The 19,977-nt window shown below is 44.3% G+C and overlaps 1 protein-coding gene across 3 annotated transcripts in view; it reads left to right on the top strand.

The window, feature by feature from the left end:
• Nucleotides 1–19,977, top strand: part of LOC137429646 (cyclic AMP-dependent transcription factor ATF-2) — a 109,272-nt gene that overhangs the window by 12,226 nt on the left and 77,069 nt on the right. For all 3 annotated transcript variants that reach the window (XM_068119751.2, XM_068119750.2, XM_068119752.2), the window contains exons 4-5: nucleotides 14,241–14,337; nucleotides 18,140–18,270. In XM_068119751.2, the coding sequence (XP_067975852.2) occupies nucleotides 14,241–14,337; nucleotides 18,140–18,270 (228 nt within the window). The remainder of the gene's footprint in view (nucleotides 1–14,240; nucleotides 14,338–18,139; nucleotides 18,271–19,977) is intronic.

Below are 19,977 nucleotides of genomic sequence, written 5' to 3'. Positions count from 1 at the left end.
GGTGACCCTCTCGAGTGTGGCTCGTACCGAGCGATAAAGTTATTGGAGCATGGAATGAAGGTATTGGAAAGGGTGTTGGAGAGGAGGATAAGGAAGAAAGTGAAGATCGACGAAATGCAGTTTGGATTTATGCCAGGAAGAGGAACGAAATACGCACTTTTTATTGTGAGGCAGTTGCAGGAGAAGTACATGGAGAAGAGGAAGAAGTTGTTTCTTGGGTTTGTTGATCTGGAGAAAGCATTCGATAGGGTTCCACGCAATGTATTGACATGGGTAATGAGGAAGTTTCGGAGTGGAGGAATGGTTGGTCAGAGTAGTGATGGCAACGTACAAAAGAGCGCGCACAGCTGTAAGGACGAAGGTCCGGAACAGTGGTGAGTTTGAGGTGAAGGTGGGAGTGCATCAGGGGTCGGTACTAAGCCCACTACTATTTGTAGCTGTGATGGAGGTGCTGGCTCAGAATGTAAAGGAGGGTTTACCGTGGGAGATGTTGTATGCAGATGATCTGGTGTTGATTGCGGAAAGTATGGATGGACTGAAGGAAAAGATGAACAAGTGGAAGGAATGTATGGAGACAAAAGGTCTGAAGGTGAATATCGGAAAGACGAAGCTGATGGCAAGTGGTAAAGCATGTGGTGAGGTGGAAAGAACTGGGAAGTGGCCGTGTGCTGTGTGTAGGAAGGGTGTCGGAGTGAACTCCATTCAATGGACAATGTGCGCTGAGTGGGTTCATCAAAATGTAGTGGTTTGAGAGGGTCATTAACCAGTGTGGCAGCTACATTCAAATGTAAGGTGTGCACAGAGGGAGCTGCAGATGGAGGAAATGTTGAGTTGGATCTTGGAGACGGCGTGAAGCTGGAAGGTGTGAAAACATTTTGCTACGTCGGAGACATGCTGAATGGAGAAGGTGGATCAGACTCGTCAACGGTTGCTCGAGTGAGATGTGCATGGAAGAAGTTTCGGGAACTGAGTGGCGTGCTGATGAGGAGGGGAGTGCCATTGAAGCTGAAGGGAAAGGTGTATGCTGCATGTGTGAGAAGTGTTATGATTTATGGGAGCGAGACATGGGTAATGAACGTAGAGCAGCAACGAAGGTTGGAAAGGGTGGAAATGCGAATGGTTCGGTGGATATGCGGAGTATCGTTGAGAGAGAGGAAGACAAATGAGGAATTGCGAAAAATGATGGGAATAGAGCCTGTGATTGATGCTGTGAAGAGGAACAGGTTGAGATGGTTTGGTCATGTGTTGAGGAAGGATGAAAGTGACTGGTCGAGAAGAGTGATGGAAATGAATGTAGAAGGAAGTAGAGGACGGGGATGACCGAGAAAGACTTGGCTAAAGATGGTGGAAGAAGAAATGCGGGCAAGGGGGTTAACAAGGAGAGATGCAGAAAATAGGGCAAGATGGAGAAGATTGTCATGGGGACCGCAAGGCTAACCCCCGCTCTCGCAGGGATAATGGCCTGAAAATGCATGTTGTTGTTGTTGTTGTTGTTGTTAATTAATTAAATTTACTTTCTCTTCTGGCCATTAACTCAGGCACCTTTTGAGTTCGGAAGCTGATATTTGGACATGCCAATGACCAGGTGATTTGGCTGCAAAGTCTATTTTTTATTTATTAATTAATCAATTAATCGATTAATTATTTAATTATTCGATTAATGACTAAATTTTTTTTATTTTAAAGTTACAGATTCTGATGAAATGGTGGTGGTTTATGTGTTCTATGATCGAATTGATTAATAATTTAATTTTTTAATGATTATTATTTATTAATTTTCATTATTAATCATTTATTTATTTTCTTTCTCATTTGGCCAATATCTCAGGCACCTTTTGAGCTAGGAAGCTAATATTTGGACATGACAGTGACCAAGTGATGTGGCTATCAATGATATTTTTGATTTATTGATTAATCAATTAATTGATTAATTATTTATTTGATTAATTGATTTATTATTTATTGATGAATCAACTAATTATTTAATTTTTTATTAATGACTTATTTAATTAAATTTCTAATAGATACATCTTCGGATGAAGCACTAGTGGTTTAGTTATGCTATTAGCCAATTGATTAAGAAAATATTTTGTGATAATCTTTTATTGATTTTAATTACACAATTAATCAATCAATTAGTGTACACCTTTCCCTTCCAATGCAGCCTCTATGAGCTGCACTGCGGTATTGCCGGGCGCCTAGGGCGCCCCGGCAATGCCGCGCTGTAGGATATTTAATTATTTGTCATGGGGGCGGTGTACTTTGAATGTATCTGTACTTGTTTAAACAGTTAATTAAACTGTTTAATTGAATTAAACTCCAGCACAAAACAGTTAATTTATTTAAACAACTATTAATTCAGCTGTCAAATGCAATGGATGTCTCATCAAAAATATATCCTCACCCATTTTTAAAATGAAGTTGAGTTTTTTGTAAATGTGTAAAAACAAAATGTATTGTTTATGACACATGGGCATGTAATAATAATAATAATAATTCATTTATTTTGTATAGCGCTTTTCATGAAGCCCAAAGGCGCTTTGACAGAGTGCAAAACATAATGCATAACAAAACATGAAAACAAAAATTGCAAAAAGACAAGAATCAATCGGGAAATATTTAAAGCAAAAGGAGGGAGAAGGAGAAGTGATAGTCAGGGGTTACATGCTGTGGGTTGAATGTTGAATGCAGTGCTGAACAGGTGGGTCTTGAGTGATGTTTTGAATGTGGTGAGTGAGGAGGAGTCTCTGATGGTGTGAGGTAGTGAGTTCCAGAGGGTGGGAGCAGCGATGGAGAAGGCCCTGTCCCCCCCAGGATCTGAATTTGGTCCGGATGGGGGGGGGGGGGGGGGGGTCAGGAGGTTGGTACCAGCAGAGCGGAGGTTGCGGGTGGGAGTGTGTCTGGAGAGGAGGTCAGCCAGGTAGGATGGGGCCAGGTTATGGAGGGCTTTGTAGGTCAAGAGGAGGATTTTGTACTGGATTCTCTGGGAGATGGGGAGCCAGTGAAGCTTGTAAAGGACGGGGGTGATGTGGTCACGGGTCCGGGAATGGGTGAGTAGACGGGCAGCGGAGTTCTGAATGTATTGGAGTTTATTGGTGATTGTTGAGGGTGAACCATAGAGGAGGCTATTGCAGTAGTCCAGACGGGAGGTGATGAAGGCGTGGATGAGGGTTTCTGCAGCCGTGGAGGAGAGGGATGAGCGGAGACGGGCGATGTTTTTCAGGTGAAAGAAGGCTGTCTTTGTGATCTGTTTAGTGTATTTGTCGAAGGAGAGGGTTTGGTCAAAGATGACGCCAAGATTCCGGATGAGAGGGGAGGTGGATACTGGGATACCGTCGATGTTGAGGGCAAAGTTATGGGTGGATTTTGTGAGCGTTTTTGAGCCAATGATGATTATTTCAGATTTATCACAGTTTAGTTTGAGGAAGTTGATTTGAAGCCAGGATTTTATTTCAGAGATGCAGTTTGTCAGGATAGAGTGGGTGTCGGTGGAGACGGACTTGGTGGAGATGAAAAGCTGGATGTCATCGGCGAAGCAGTGGAATTGGAGACCATGACGGCGGATTAAGTGACCGAGGGGGGACAGGTAAAGGATGAAGAGGAGGGGGCCAAGAACGGAACCTTGGGGGACACCTTGGGGGAGGGGAGCAGTGGGGGATTTGCAGTTATTGATGGAGATGAACTGGCGTCTGTCAGAGAGGTATGATTTAATCCAAGAGAGGGCAGTGCCGGTAACGTTAAAGGTGGATTCAAGTCGGGTGAGGAGGATGGTGTGATCGATGGTGTCAAAGGCAGCGCTGAGGTCGAGGAGGACGAGAATGTTGAGGTTGCCAGCGTCAGAGGAGAGGAGAAGGTCGTTGGTGATTTTGAGGAGAGCAGTTTCAGTACTGTGGTTGGAGCGGAATCCGGATTGGAATGTTTCATACAGGTTATTGGCAGAGAGGTGATGTTTGAGTTGAGTGGCTACAGCGCGTTCCAAAACTTTCGACAGAAAGGGTAGGTTGGAGATGGGTCTGAAGTTGTTTAGGGTGTCAGGGTTTAGACCAGGTTTTTTTAGAATGGGGGTAACAGCAGCAATTTTGAGGGATGGTGGGACGATGCCTGTAGACAGGGAGGAGTTTATTGTTGCAATGATAAGTGGAGAGAGAGCAGGGAGGGAGGCCTTGACAAAGCTGGAGGGGATGGGGTCAAGAGTGCAGGTGGCAGTTTTCATTCCTATGAGGAGTTCAGAGAGGTCAGTAGGGGAGACCGGGGAGAATTGAGACAGGGGAAGGCAGGATAAGGGGGGGCAGGTGGTTGGAGGGGGAGCGGGTGCGGTGGTGGTCAAGCTGTTGTAGATGTTGTCAATTTTGCGTTGGAAGAAAGAAAGGAAGGAGATGCAGTTGTCTACTGTGAATGACTGGGTGGTGGTGTCCAGGGGGTGGAGGAGTTTGTTTATTGTCGAGAAGAGTGCTTTTGGGTTTCCGGAGCCAGAGTGGATAATTTGAGAGTAGTAGGCGGAGCGGGCGTGGGAGAGGGCATCTTTGTAGTGTTGTAGGTGGTCCTTGTAGGCTTGGGAGTGAACTGTGAGACCTGTTTTATTGCGGAGTCTTTCAAGTTGGCGAGCACGAGTTTTCATCAGGCGGAATTCAGGGGTAAACCAGGGAGCAGAATGGGTGAAAGAAACTGTTTTGGTTTTTACAGGCGCAAGCTGGTCAAGGCAGGAGGAGAGAGTGTGGTTGTAGTAGTCAGTGAGGTCGGAAGGGGTGTGGAGGTCAATGAAGGGAGAAGTGGACATTTTTTCAGAGAGGGTGGATGAGAATGAGGTAGGTGAAAGAGCGTTTAGCTTACGGAATGTACACTTGCTAACCTTACCATTTCTATTTGCGTTTAACTTTGTCTGTTTTGATGATGTTGCTCTGTATTTCCCTTGTTCCCCCTCTTATTAGACCGCCCCACCCTCACCTCCCCCATCCCCCCCTCCTCCGCATAGTGGTAGACAGGGTTTTGCAGTCCGTCTGTCCATCTGTCCGTCTGTTCAGGTCATAACTGTTTTCCCATTTGAGCTTTTGTCATCCAATTTTAAACAAACCTTTATTGTGAGAATAGGGAGAAAAAAAAAATTGTGTCAAAATATGAAAGGGCAAAGTCATAATGACTATAAATAGCCCTGATTAGCCCCGCTGCAGCATGTCAAGTTTGAAATGAGACACCCCAATTTTTTTTTTTAATAGCTTCCGTGTTTCTTTATTTATTAAGCCTCCCCCGAAAGGGGAAGCATTATTGCTGTTGTTGGGTTTGTTTCTACAATTAGCACCCCATTTTTCATTGAAGTTTCTTAGACCCCCTATGAGTACTCAACCACCATTTATAAAATTATTTTTAGCTGCAACATTTCGCAGGTCTACAAGAGCATCGCCTTGTTAGTGTTGCTGTTGTTGCTGTTGTTGGGGTTCTTGTTGTGGGTGGATTTTTGAAATATGCACCCATTGGTCAGACAGCTGTCGGACCACACCCACATCTGTCGCATAACTTCTTATTTTTTGTATACATAGACGAGGCTCGTGGAAAAGCTAAGTTTCTTGTAGAGCGCTCGCCAAGTGGCTTAAGCACTCAAGCAAGCACCCCAACAGAACCTTTAAGGAACGGCTGGCTTTGCAATCGATAGCTAGCTGATTGGTAATTGAACACACCCCAGGTGTGCCCTCCATGCCCGTGTGTTAATCAGGCACTGTGACATGCATATTTTGTTACTTATTCCACAACTGAGTAAAATGTGCTCCACTCATGATTTAAACTGTACCAGCACATGGGTGGGGGAGGGTTGGAGTGGAGGTGTCAGATTTTATCAAATATATCTTTGTGTAATTTTTCAACAGCCCCATTGGGGTTAAATAATCTGTGACGGTGTGTCGAATCAGCTTGTTCTGATATTACCAATTTATTTATTTCATATTTACCAATTGAGCTTTTATCATCAAATCTTCAATAATCCTGTATTATGAGAATATGGAGATCCCAAATGAATATAATGTGCAATTTTTTAAACTGTTGTTTTCGTCAAGTTCAGTTTGAGCACGAAGCGGACGTGGACGGTCTTTGCCTTTTGAGATGCTTTCTAGTTGGTTCTTTTATCCTCCATACCGTCATCACTTTGCACGATCCTGGACCCCGTTCAATCAAAACAATAATATTTGTGGGGAAAAGAAGTTACACCACATGCACAATGTTGTAGCATTGTCAGAATATCGAGTACCATCCACCACAGCCAACACAGTGGAATCGATTTCATATCATGTAAGAATATAAAGACAACTCTGTCGTATAAATACACTATTTCTGCCTCAATAAAAGCACACTGTGTCACTGACTTGTTTGTCTTCGTTTGTTTGTAACATTCGCTTTTGTTTGTAACATTGTATCTTAAGACAGTCTTAACTAGAACGGCACTCAGTAGAGAATATACCTCCACCTGGTTGGCCGTATCACTTCCGGTGATGAATGGTGAAGAATCACTTAAAAATTATACTAGCCAGATCCGGATCCGGATCTTCACCAAAATGAATCGATTCTTCCTTGTCAGACACCCAACCGGTCAAACAAGTTTCGTCCAAATCCGTCCACAACTTTTTGAGATATCCTGCTATGTATCGTTTTTGGCCCTATCTCCCAATGGTGAGGAATCACTGAAAAATTTCTACTAGCCGGATCGGAATCCGGATCCGAATCCGGATCTTCACCAATATCGAATCATTTCATTCTTGTCACATACGCTACATCTCTGCCATGTTTCGTCCAAATCTGTCCACAACTTTTTGAGATATCCTGCTATGTATCGTTTTTGGCCCTATCTCCCAATGGTGAGGAATCACTGAAAAATTTCTACTAGCCGGATCGGAATCCGGATCCGAATCCGGATCTTCACCAATATCGAATCATTTCATTCTTGTCACATACGCTACATCTCTGCCATGTTTCGTCCAAATCTGTCCACAACTTTTTGAGATATCCTGCTATGTATCGTTTTTGGCCCTATCTCCCAATGGTGAGGAATCACTGAAAAATTTCTACTAGCCGGATCGGAATCCGGATCCGAATCCGGATCTTCACCAATATCGAATCATTTCATTCTTGTCACATACGCTACATCTCTGCCATGTTTCGTCCAAATCTGTCCACAACTTTTTGAGATATCTTGTTCACAAACAGACAGACAGACAGACAGGGGTGTAAAACATAACCTCCATCCACCTTTGATGGCGGAGGTAACAAATGCAAAATATGATGCTGGTAAAGTGAACAACCTTATGTTGAGTTGAAATACAGTATAAATAAATAACATACCACACTAGTCTGCTCACGTTTTTTGAAAACATGGCGACCCCACCCTCATTTGGAAAAAAAGAAAATGATTTGGAAACATAAGCCCTTTCGAAGTTTGGCCACTAACACCGACCGATCAGTGGTAATAATAACCTCTGGTTTAGTGAGTTTATGCGAGAACAACAGTCGTGAATTAATCGCTAATTAATATGTACATGTTCATACTGTAATGTGAACTACTTTGAATAGTGCGTAAACCCATACACATGAGTACAGTCGGACCTCAACATTCACGGGCCCTGTTCATAACATGTGACCTGCTTCTACATTCGCGCTTTGTTTATTTGTTTACACATCAGGACTGGTCTCCCATATCCACCGCCACTGATATTAATTCAGCCTGGAAATTCTTCCACAAACCTGCTTTCATATGCACAGATTAATCGGATCTCATCTTCAATTATTTTTTTCAAAAACAATTACCCGTCCTCCCGCTCTTGGTACTCGGAATCCTGTGGTGAGGCAGTTGCTTTGAAGCAATTTGCATTCTCTTCTTGGAAGGCAAATCCACCTGATAGTCAGGTTCACTATGTTTTTTCGTTCAAAATTTTGGTAGATTAGCAAAACTATACATTTTTGGAATATTCAGAGCATGAGGAATCCAAAAATTAATGTTTACATTTGCGTAGACACCTTTGCGAAAATGACACTCAGGACAGTGATGAAGATCTGTAAAAGCATATTCCTGAACGGTATAGACCTCGTAGATCCTGTGTATAGGACTTATAGTTCAATCTGATACTACCTATAACTACCTATAACTTCCTATAACAACCTATAACTTCAAAGGACTTGCAATATCATGTATTATGTAATACAGTTATATCACAAATATAAAGACAATGGTTTTCAATTACCTTTGTTTGTTGCTTTTCTATAATCCTGAGCACTATTTTGAGGCCTTTATTGGATTCCTTGACGCAGAAAACATAGGATTAGCATATTTAATTAAGTCTCTAGGTTGACGAGAAGCCGAGATCGCGCAAAATATGTATTTTATTGTGGCCATTTTCAAAATCCAAAATGGCGGCCATGCAGGTGTCTATGCAAATGCAAACATTAATTTTTGGTTTCCTCATGCTCTGAATATTCCAAAAATGTATAGGTTTGCTAATCCCAAAATTTTGAAAGAAATTATATTTGTTAACATCGTGAACCTGACTATCTTCATCACTGTCCTGAGTGTCATTTTCGCAAAGGTGTCTACGCAAATGTAAACATTAATTTTTGGATTCCTCATGCTCTGAATATTCCAAAAATGTATAGTTTTGCTAACCTACCAAAATTTTGAACGAAATTATATTTGTTAACATAGTGAACCTGACTATGAGGACAACCTCAGATCATTCTACAAAGCTCACAACAAGTGTGTCTACTCTCAGGAGAGCCAGAAAACAACATCTGTCCAATCTCAAGAATGATCTTTCAGAATTGTCCCCTCCTCTAAAACCTGGTGGTGCCTTGTCAAGACTTGCATCCTCTGCCTTCTCGTGCTTTGTCCCCCTCAGGTAGCTCCAGCATGTACGCGGTCCGGCAGCAACCCCCCTCCAAGTGAAACTGCGTAAATCCAGAACCACTGCTCACCGACACTCATTTATTCCTTTCTTCCTGCCTGTGGATCTAGTGTTGGTGTTGGGCTAGCGGCTAGGGTGCCGGCTTAGGATCCAAGGATCCTGGGTTCGAATCCCGGTCGATCGCTGAATTAACGCCGGGGGGGGGTTGACTCAGCCTGTCATCCTTCCGAGGTCGGCTAATTGAGTACCAGTTCACTGGTAATTCCCTGTTTGTCGTTAAAGGCGGCAAAAAGGGTTGGCGTCAGGAAGGGCATCCGGCCGTAAAACATTGCTTCAAATAGGGGACCGAAAAACAACAACAACCACGGTTCCCGAAAAAGGCCAACCCCCGCTTTGCAGGGAAAAATGGCCTCTAAAGGTGGTTTTTTTTTGGTTTTTTTTCCTGCCTGTGGAACCACCTTCCATACTCTCTTCAGTCTCATTCTTTCCTGCAGGTCTTCAAGACAGCTGTTCACTACCATCTCAAGTCACCCCCCATCCAAAATCATGATCTTTTCTACACCTGTTAAACCAACCCCCACACCTCCCAAACATTTTGCTTACATATCCATCCTGTGGACCCCTTGCGTTCTCCCCTACCACTCAATGTTACCTGCATCCCTTGTTTGTCCATCTCCATCTATTTTCTCCCTCTGCCCAGCTGTTGGTGTTTCTTCTTTTCTCCTGTTGTTCCCGTTGTTATGTTGTGTCCTCATTTGTTATGTCATAGCTCTTTCATGAGCCGAGACCATGTAGTTAAAAAAAAAATCTTACCTTCCCCCACAATCAAGCAATGCCCCACATTCGCGGATTTGCCATTTGCGGTATTTTCCAGGAACATATCCCCGTGAATGTCGAGGTCCGACTGTATTTATCTAGAAGTTTAAAGACATTCCAACAAGTGTTTTTTTTTTTTTCAGTGATAAAGTTGGGTTGGCAGGATGGCCGAGAGGTATACATACTCACCTCCAAGCTGTCTAGCCTGGGTACGAATCCCATCCCATATATAAACTGTCATCCTGGTGTTTCTAAGGCAGAGTGATTCATCAATGTGTGTGTGCCGTTTCTCCGATGGACGTTGAACTGAGTGTTTCGTCTGCCGACATTAGTTGGCGGACGTTAAAGATCACAGGGTGTCCTTTGCAAAGAGTAGGAGAGCTATCGCCGGCACACCCTGAACAAATTCCTGCCCCAAGTACTTCGTTGAATGTCAGGCCAGGCAAGCCAGCTTGTGAAAGGCCCCCAGGCAACCCCACAAGTGGGAATAATAGTGGCCATTAAAGAAGAAGAAATGATAAAGTTGTGGCTGTTGCACTGTTCTGATTGGTGGGTTTGTTTTATTCTGTCTGTTTGATAATTTGTGGGTAAAATTTCTGAACGACAGAATGTTTTGGTGATCTTCTGACTTTTACCATCACATTTTTCATATCAAACTCCAGCAGTATCCTTTACTTTAACGTTGCCTTTGCACGGCATCTCAATGTATGAATAAATGTTTCGTTATAACATTTATTTATTCAATGTAACCAGGAAACACAACCTGTTTTTAGAGGTTGCAATGATGCAGTGCTTGTTGTAGGTTGCTGCACAGAATTATCTTGTTGTGGGGTGTGCACTTGTGTGCAACCGCAACAGCACAAACGAGCAGAGGAAATGGAAAAGACTACTACTTTACGCACAATGCAATCGTGACTGCAGGCAGTTGTGCGTCCCGAATAATTTAATCTTTTTTGTCTTCCCCTGGAGCGCGATCAAAAAGCACAATGGAGCAGACTAATTAACAGGCTGGACAGTGACACTGGGAAACCTTGGAAACCGACAAAATGCTCACATCAGAAGGGAGCATTTCCTTGAAGGGAGGCCAACCAACCAGTACTCTGATGTATTGAGCCTTTTCAATTCTTCCTGTGATGGTCTTCGGTAGACATTGCTCCCATGCACAACATTCCTTGGCTACCAAAGTGCTCTTGCATCCAACTCCTTGGGGTGTTGTGGGGAGAGGGCAGTGCAGGGAGAGTGAGGAAGAGAGTTTTTGATAAAGATAGCAACCCCACCTCCAGGACGAGGCTCAGGGCTATCATAACGGAGGAGGGAGTAACCAGGGAGAGAATATTCATGAATCAGAGACATCTTGAAGGAGGAAATCTACTTTACGATACACTTACAATGCGTTCTGCCTCAACAAATATTATAAAGCCTGAAATATAATAATAATTTTGTTCCATAGCCTATAGTTGGTATACCCACATTAAAAGTACACATAACAGAAATACACTGCCTCACAAAATTTATTTATTTCCCTCCAGGACTTCTCAATAAACCGAATCGGTCTGTGCGGGAAAGATGGCGCGAACACACGCACATATGCAGCCTTGATGGATCTATCATGATTTAATAAACACAAGACAACAAATACAGATTGAATCCTGGATAAAGACAATTGCTAAACATTATACATAACAACAAGTGAGGAAACTAACCCTCTATGGGAACACAACAATGCACACAGAACCGGGTGAGTGATCAGGGCTGAATGGCAGAATGCGGGCGATGGCAAAAACTCCCGGCACGGTCAAGTGAGAAGAGCTCCAGCTTTAAGGACTTCATCCAAGGAAGAAGACTAAAAGCAAACTCCAAGTCCCTTTAGACACTCGCGCCCTCCACCCTTAAGACATTCCCCCTTCCCATTTGCCGATGCCACGGCCTGCAGAGTGCCAGTCAGTGACGTGCCACACCCATGCACAGCGACAGCATCTTGGCCAATCCACGATGCCAAAACCCGACCCAATCTGCTCGTGGCCACCAAGCAGTAGGGTCCATTGCAGCAATGTCTTTCTCACCGCCAATCAGGAATGGCCATGCTGGAGGGCCGGAGGGAGGCACCACGGCACACACTGTGAGCTGCAGGACGGTCTCATCGGGGAGTGGGAGGATTTTTTTTTTTTTTTTTTTTTTTTTTTTTTTTTGTATACAATATCGAGGCTCGTGAAAGAGCGAACATTAATCACACAGAAAGACAAACCGACACATAAAACATATAACATAGGGAGCGGTAGACAAGATGGGGAGAGAGGGGGAAGGACACAAACACAACATTTGAGAGCAGGGACCGAGAGACATGGAGACATCGAGAGATCTGAGAGAGGGCGAGGGCTTTGGGGGGGGGGGGGGGGGGCGTGGGAAGGGGGCAGTGGGAGAGGTATAAAACATATGGACACTGCCAGGACTTCCAGGAAAGAAGTTGGAATTTCAAACAAGGTGGATCTGGGGTGAATTAGCGGGGGTAGAAAAGATCAAGGTTTTGGATGGGGGAAGATAAGAGATGGTGGTGAACAGCTGTTTTAAAGACCTGGAGGGAGGAGTGGGATTGAAGGGAGTGAGGGAGTTTGTTCCAGAGGCGGGAGAAAAGAGGAATGAAAGAGTGAAGGTGAGCGGAGAGCCGAGATTTCGGCAGTTTAACCATCAGAGGGTTGCTGGCAGATCTTGTGCGACCTGTAGGAATATTTGGGGGACAGAGCACAGAGAGAGCTGGGGGTGCAAGGCCGGAGAGGAGTCGGTAGAAGACAGAAAGACCACCTACCTGCCTGCGATGAGTGAGTGAAAGGCCCTCAGAGATAGCTTCATCGCGGGAGATTCTAATAATTCTGAAAGCTTTGGTTTCAACAGCGTGAAGCCGAGCTAGGTGTGAGGCAGGAGCACCGGCCCATAGGGGAGAACAGTACAGCATCTTGTTTATAGATTGTTTCTCTGGACAAGCTCCCGCCTGGTTAAACCTCTTCCTCACCCCCACACCTTCCGGAGCCTCCTGGATTGGGGTCAAAAGGTCAAATAACAAAAATATGCCATTACAGGCACATTTTAAAATATTTTAATAAAACCTTGTATATGCAATCAACATTTGAAGATGCATGAAATATGGTGAAAAAAATATTGGATTTGACCCCCGGCTCATGTCTCATGGGGTGGGGACTTGGATCACAGGGGTTAAAACAGAAAAATAATTAACTCAAGATTTTATATTGGGTCATTCCTGGTGGAACTTTTTGGCATCTTACAGCTTTGCTTCAGGTGGGAAGCGTGGGGATTTGCGATGGGGTGCTATCGACTTTGCTCTGGTTATTATTATTTTTTAATTCCTTTTGGATCTCATCAGTTGGCGTTGCTTTGCTTAATCAACAAACTTTGATATTGTGGTATTTTAGAGTTGGCATATCATTTACAAATGAGCTGTGATGTTGGTCAGGTTCTACAGCCCCCATTTCTACAACGTCTAGGTGCGTACGGAATTTGTAGATGGTCGCAAACATGGTTATAATGTCCTCGGGGCTCGGACGAGTGAGAGTGGTCTTGCAATGCGTATGCATTATGTGGAAGTGTATGCATTTTGTAGATGGTCACATACGAGTGCAATTTTATATATGGCCCTCGTGGCTCCTGCAAACAAGTACTCTGCAGGATTTTCAGGAATTATGCACAAAACAGACACGGACAGGCCGCTTGAGGATACCAACAGGTGCCTAGTTCATGTCCTAGGTACGCATTTTCACCATTTGGTGCTAAACCTTCCTGTGCACCCCCCGGGTGCAACCACAAGTTTTCATCTCATTCCGTCCAGCATTTCAGGTGTGCATCAAAGTCAAACAAACAGACACGTCTTAAATGATGTATTTTTTTCCTGTGCCATCCCTACATATGGAGTACCATCATATTCCATGATAGTGTGATTAATGGGGTGTTTATGGGTTTGCTGATGAAGCTTGAAGGCCGAAATAGTGCTATTCGGGGATTATTTTCATATGAAATTGTGCAAGTCGTTGTGACCATAATGAACTGTCTGGCCTTTTGGGTAATGCTTTTTTTATATGTTGATGCCATGTGCAGGCCTTTCCCCATCCTGAAATAGCTTTTTAACATTTATTCTGTAACTACCCTGGCCTTTCCCCCCTTCAAACCCCTTCCCCACCTCCCCATTCCTTTGTAATATAGAGAGATGTAAATTCTTTATTTCCCAATAATGTACTTTGGTAATAACGTCCTTGAATCAAGATGTTTCTATAAATAATATAACTTACCTTAGATGCTATAGAAATTTAATTTGTAAAAACCTTATATTCAAGCTGCATTTCTGAGATGAAGAGGTGGATCACATTGAAAATCTTCCTTGTTGGTGGTGTCATGTTCACATTTAGAACTGTGCTGCACACTTTAATTCACCTTTGTGCAGTTCGTACTGCAACTCCGAAAGAGTGCTGTTTCTGCCCACTACGTGTTTACTTGTGCGAATTAGGGTGGCAACATGGCTCCGTTTTCAACTGTCTCCTCCAGAGCTTTACCAACGAAGACCACCTGGCTGTGCATAAGCACAAGCACGAGATGACATTGAAATTTGGACCACCCAAGAATGATTACACTGTCGTTGCAGGTGAGTGGTGACGGAAAGGAATTTTTAGATCCAAAACTACCAATCAAATGCATGCATAAGTTCATATACCTGCAAGGGGAGGGTTAGGGAGGGACACACCAGGCTTTTTTGACCAATGTAATCGGCCATCAGCTAAAGCTCCAGAAGTGGCTAGAAAAGGAATTCCGTTCCACCATCCGGGGACCTACTATTCTTTGACGGTTTTTGATTGCTGACAATGCACCCGACCTTGTGATAAAAGTTTGACTTCAAAATCCTGCCAGTATTTTTGTCATAGACAGGGAAAGTTGGTCACGTGGGGCAAAAAGTGCTCATTTTAGAGCAAAGTACCAGGTTCACACCTTCATACCATCGTCCTTGGGAATTTGGCAGGTATGACATTTGGTAAGCTTCTCAACATCTATGGGAACCTCTCCCTACATGAGATTTAGCAAGTCCAGAGTTGCCACATGACGCATGAGCGGAATGTGAATTTCACTACTTATTGACCTATTTATCGGTGACTGGGACCAACTTCACGGCTCCGTAACATTGTGTTGGAAACACTGCCGGAATTGTGAGTTTATCTACTCTCTGATATATGTGAGGACTCTGTGTAAGCAGAAGCTCACGATGCTGGGATTCATAAGCGCTGTGTGGGCGCTTTATCGATTCCACTAGATTCACCCAAATCATGGTTCCAGTACCAACTTCATGTCCTCGAATTGTCCTGGGTTAGTCGCCAGCTATGAAACTTGGTTGGCTTTGAGACATCTAAGGAAACTTTCCACACACAAAATTAAGCGATACTGAGGTTGCTACACGATGCGTGAGCAGAACGTGGTTTTCACTAGATTGATCTAATTATCGGCGATGGTTGCTTGAATGAGATGTGCATGAAAGAAGTTTTGGGAACTGAGTGGCATGCTGACGAGGAGGGGAGTGTCGTTGAAACTGAAGGGAAAGGTGTATGCTGCATGTGTGAGAAGTGTTATGATTTATGGGAGTGAGACATGGGTAATGAACGTAGAGCAGCAACGAAGGCTGGAAAGGGTGGAAATGCGAATGGTTCGGTGGATGTGTGGAGTATCGTTGAAGCTGAAGAGAAAGGTGTATGCTGCATGTGTGAGAAGTGTTATGATTTATGGGAGTGAGACATGGGTAATGAACGTAGAGCAGCAACGAAGGCTGGAAAGGGTGGAAATGCGAATGGTTCGGTGGATGTGTGGAGTATCGTTGAAAGAGAGAGTAAGACAAATGATGAATTGTGAAAGAAGATGGGAATAGAGCCTGTGATTGATGCTGTGAAGAGGAACAGGTTGAGATGGTTTGGTCATGTGTTGAGGAAGGATGAAAGTGACTGGTTGAGAAGAGTGATGGAAATGAATGTAGAAGGAAGTAGAGGACGGGGAAGACCGAGAAAGACTTGGCTGAAGGTAGTGGAAGAAGAAATGTGGGCAAGGGTGTTAACAAGGGGAGATGCAGAAAATAGGGCAAAATGGAGAAGATTGTCAAGGGGCCCGCAAGGCTAACCCCCGCTCTAGCAGGGAAAATGGCCTTAAAATGCCTGTTGTTGTTGATCTAATTATCGGTGCTCATGATCAACTTCATGCACCCATAACATCATCATGGACGCACTTGTGGGATCGAAACTTAGTTTTCAGAGTCCACAATCGACTTTATCCCATGTGTACGAACCTGAAGGTGGTATGATTGAGAGAGAGGCCCAACTGGAAGAGTTACTTTCATGAGGGACTCCAACACTTGGAGGGAATAATGCGAAACAGGATATTTCTAGAAAAGAGTGTCACATGGAACAAATTTATTAGGCTCATATATTCTGATATTTAAAGAGCATGGTAGCAAATCTTCACAGAATCTTCAAATATCAAAATAGAAGACAACACCGCCCATTGTAGAATAGTATTTACTTAAATAGTACTTATTTTATAACATCAGGACCAAAATGGTCAAGTCGAATACAGCGAATGACGTTGTGATGAATATCAAAGATATTGTTGCGGATCTCCAAACGTCGGCCTCCCCCTTATCAAGGGGGGATTAATCCCCATGTCCTTTTTTTTACTAGCCGACGCGATCCAGGGCTATCACGTTCCTTCCGGTCGGTGTTAAATAGGGTTGTAAGCCGAATTAGTCTTATTACCTAAGTACTAACACCGGCCGTGAAGCAAGGAAATAACCCCACCCGAACCACGGCGTTAGTGGACACGCCGAGCGATTAGCGAGCCGTGATTCGGGCCGTTAACAGATACTAAACCCGATTCGAGCGGTTGTCAATCGTGCCACGCTTACCCAATGGAGAAATCACTAAGACGGTCGAATCGAGAGGAAAACAGGAAGAACAGGTAATTTATTACAATTGTATGGGAAGGAAGAGAAGTACACACTTTGTACAAAGAAGAGGAAGAAAAAGCAATGTACAGTGAAGAGGAAGAAGCAGATACACAGGGCAGCCTTACACAGTCTTATACTTATCCCTGGACACGGGCCCGTTCGCACTCAGACTCACTCTCAGACTCACTCACACGGGGTTTGTAGATGGTCGGGTTGAGGGTCCACCGATGGCGTCCACAGCTCGCTCCGGTCCCCGACTCGTACCACGAAGCAGATGGTGAGGTAGATGGCAGACGGCAGGCAAGATCGTCCCGTGTCAGTGGCGCGGATCGGACAATTACACTGGGGGGGGATCGGTAAGCAGGCGATTATACTGCGTATGTAATAGTTGTACCGGTGCCTTTATACGCGCTCCCGGTATCGCTCGGTACAATGCGCCACTTCCACAATGATGTCACCCAAGCGCCTTCCCCAATCGAGTCCTTCAATACGAATGCCAAACGTGACAATCCTTGCACACGATTCCTTTGTAATCACATCCGTCCTCCTGGTAAACGCAATCGTGCAAGTCCTTTTGCAATGAGTGCCGCTGCATCAGTCCTCCTGGTAAACGCAATCGTGCAAGTCCTTTTGCAATGAGTGCCACTGCATTAGACCCCCCTGGTAAACGCAATCGTGCAAGTCATTTTGCAATGAGTGCTGCTGCATCAGTCCTTCAGAGGGCTTTGCGCTCGCGGTTATATAGCGCCGCTTCGCGAACCCTCTCAAATCTCTAGCCACACCGTCAGGCGATGTCTCCTCAGCCCTGATTGGTTGTTGAGGTCTTACCGGCTCCGCCCTTGATGGCTGCCTGACGTGGCCACACCCCCACCCTGGCGTTCCGCCCTCTTTTCGGGCCTTACCTCGTGGCATTTGGCTGGTTTGAGCGAGCCACTGGCAGCTAACGTTGCCGGCCCAATGCGAGGGGCAATGGGGTGCAGACAGGATGGTGTGCAATGGAGTCGATTGGAGGGAGGGTGCAAAATGAACGGGGCCTACTCTTATTTGTTTTACACAACGCAGATGCAACTATTGGAAATGGCCTTATCTCACATATACTAAGAAATAACTAACGTTCTAAGGTGACCTATGTGTTGCATGTGGCCTAACTATGGGGTGCAACCTTTAAACTTTAATGATGTTACCTGTGTGGGTTCTCAAAACCGCAACAATATTCTATATTGTGATGAATATAGATTAGGTTTTGGTCCAGGTCCGTTGCAGATCCAGCCCATCAGTGAGATACCAAATGTAAACTGTTCAGCCTGGCGGAGGTATGTGCTCTACCGAGTGCCGTTCTAGTCTGCATTCTGTTTTGAATGAGTTGCCCAGTTTCCAGGTTATGTAGGCATTGCTTTTCTGTCATGTTTGGTGATTACAGTGGTGGAATACTTTATCTCCTCTTGATGGCTGTTTATTCTTCTTGTAGACCAAACACCAACCCCGACACGCTTCCTCCGGAACTGCGAGGAAGTCGGCCTTTTCCATGAACTTGCTAGTCCATTTGAGAAACTGGAGAACGAGTTTAAGAAGACACAAGAGGACGACGATGACAAAAAGGCAAGCGCATTTCTCAAACGATATTTTAATGTTGATCACAGTAAATATTATATTATTGATGGTAGTAAGATTGCATTTTAATGGCACTGCCAAACTGTTGGAAAAACCTCTGCATTACATGCACAAGGGAACAAACAATACACAAACCAAACTACGGGGATTAATGTTAGAAATGTAAAAAAGAAAAGAAAAAAAAAGTGAAAAATAATAGAGATTGACTACACTACAGGAATGTCGTTGAGCAGTCAGCTACGGTACCAGCAAAACATGCCAGGACCCATGATGATATGCACAAAGGAGCACGCTATTGTGGCAAAGTATAGGAAACCGCTAAATCAAAAGAACAATAATTTTGATGAGGAAACCAAAGCAGTAGAATCTCCTCCATACCTGTGGAGCCCAACGTGTTTACTTTGACCTTTTATAGACGTATCCCTTGTGCTGCAAGGATAAATTGACAGGGAGTTAGTAGGGCAACAATTGGGCACAACCAGCAAGGGAATGATCCAGCAGGAAAGGAAGAGCGAGGAGGGGATGAAACATTAAAACCAGCAAGTCAGAATGTTGGGTTAGGAAGGGTTAGTGGGGGATGACATGAGGTGGCAGATGTGGCAGTGCACTGCCTGTTTCAAACCATGGCGGGAAGAGTGTGATAGATCGGCCTATGGAAGGTGATTCCATAGACGGGAGAAGGGAGGAACAAAAGAGGTGAGGAGTGTAGTCAGTCTGGAATTTGGAAGTTTAACCGGAAGATTAATCCAGGAGGGGGTTACTGGAAGAACATGAACATGGAAGAATTGGAAGAGCATGTCCTGAAGTCTTAGGACTGAGATTCCAGAGGGAGAAATAGCGCAGAAAAGGTGGTAAATAAACAGAGGCTGCCGACAATGCCTGTGATGTGAAAGCAACAGACCATGTCCTGCGGCCTAATCATGGGAGATTCCAATAATGTTGAGAGCTTTATATTCCACAGAATCCAGGAGAGATAGATGTTTTACTTGGTGGCCAGCCCATAGTGGAGAGCAGTAATCCATTGAGCCCTGGACAAAGGCCTTGTAGACTGAGTAGCTCTAATTTTCCCAAGTAAAAACTTGGATTGACGGAGGATGCCCAGCCTATGGCCGGCTATGGAGACCAGCTTTTCTATGTGGTTGGCCTAGGAGAGGGCAGTCAGCACGTTTTCTTTTTTGTAGGACTTGCAGGGTTGTTCAGATGTAATGTACTCTCACCTTTGAGGCATTTCGTATGGGTTCAATTATTGACCTGACTATAAACTGTCATCCCGGTGCTTCACAGGTATGGTGTTGCATCAATGAGTGTGTCGTTCTTCAGAGGGGACGTTAAGCTGGATGTTCCGCCTGCTTGCATTTGCTGGTGTGCATTAACGATCCCATGATACCTTTCAAAAAGTGTAGTCCATTATGTGCTAGTACCCTGACCAAATTCCTGCCCAATGATAATGCATCTCGTGTTTGCTCAGCCTCATGATTACATCAGCAGTGCCGACACTCTGGAGAGAGCATGGCCACGAATAGAATGTTTTGCAATTTCTTTGAAGCTTCTGTGAAATGTTTTTGATCTGCCAAATGGGGTGAAATCCTAATTTTGATCCTCTTGTAACGTACTATTCACTTGATTTTTTTCTGATGCAACAATTCAACTTTACAGTGCCTTGACCTCCTCGTGTCGTTTATGCTATTGCTAGCA

This window comes from Myxine glutinosa, chromosome 6 (genome assembly GCF_964187855.1).
Source record: "Myxine glutinosa chromosome 6, kmMyxGlut1.1, whole genome shotgun sequence".
In the NCBI taxonomy this organism is placed as follows: Eukaryota; Metazoa; Chordata; class Myxini; order Myxiniformes; family Myxinidae; genus Myxine; species Myxine glutinosa.
Note: the sequence above shows the minus strand (reverse complement) of the source record. Positions and strands in the feature narration are given on the sequence as shown.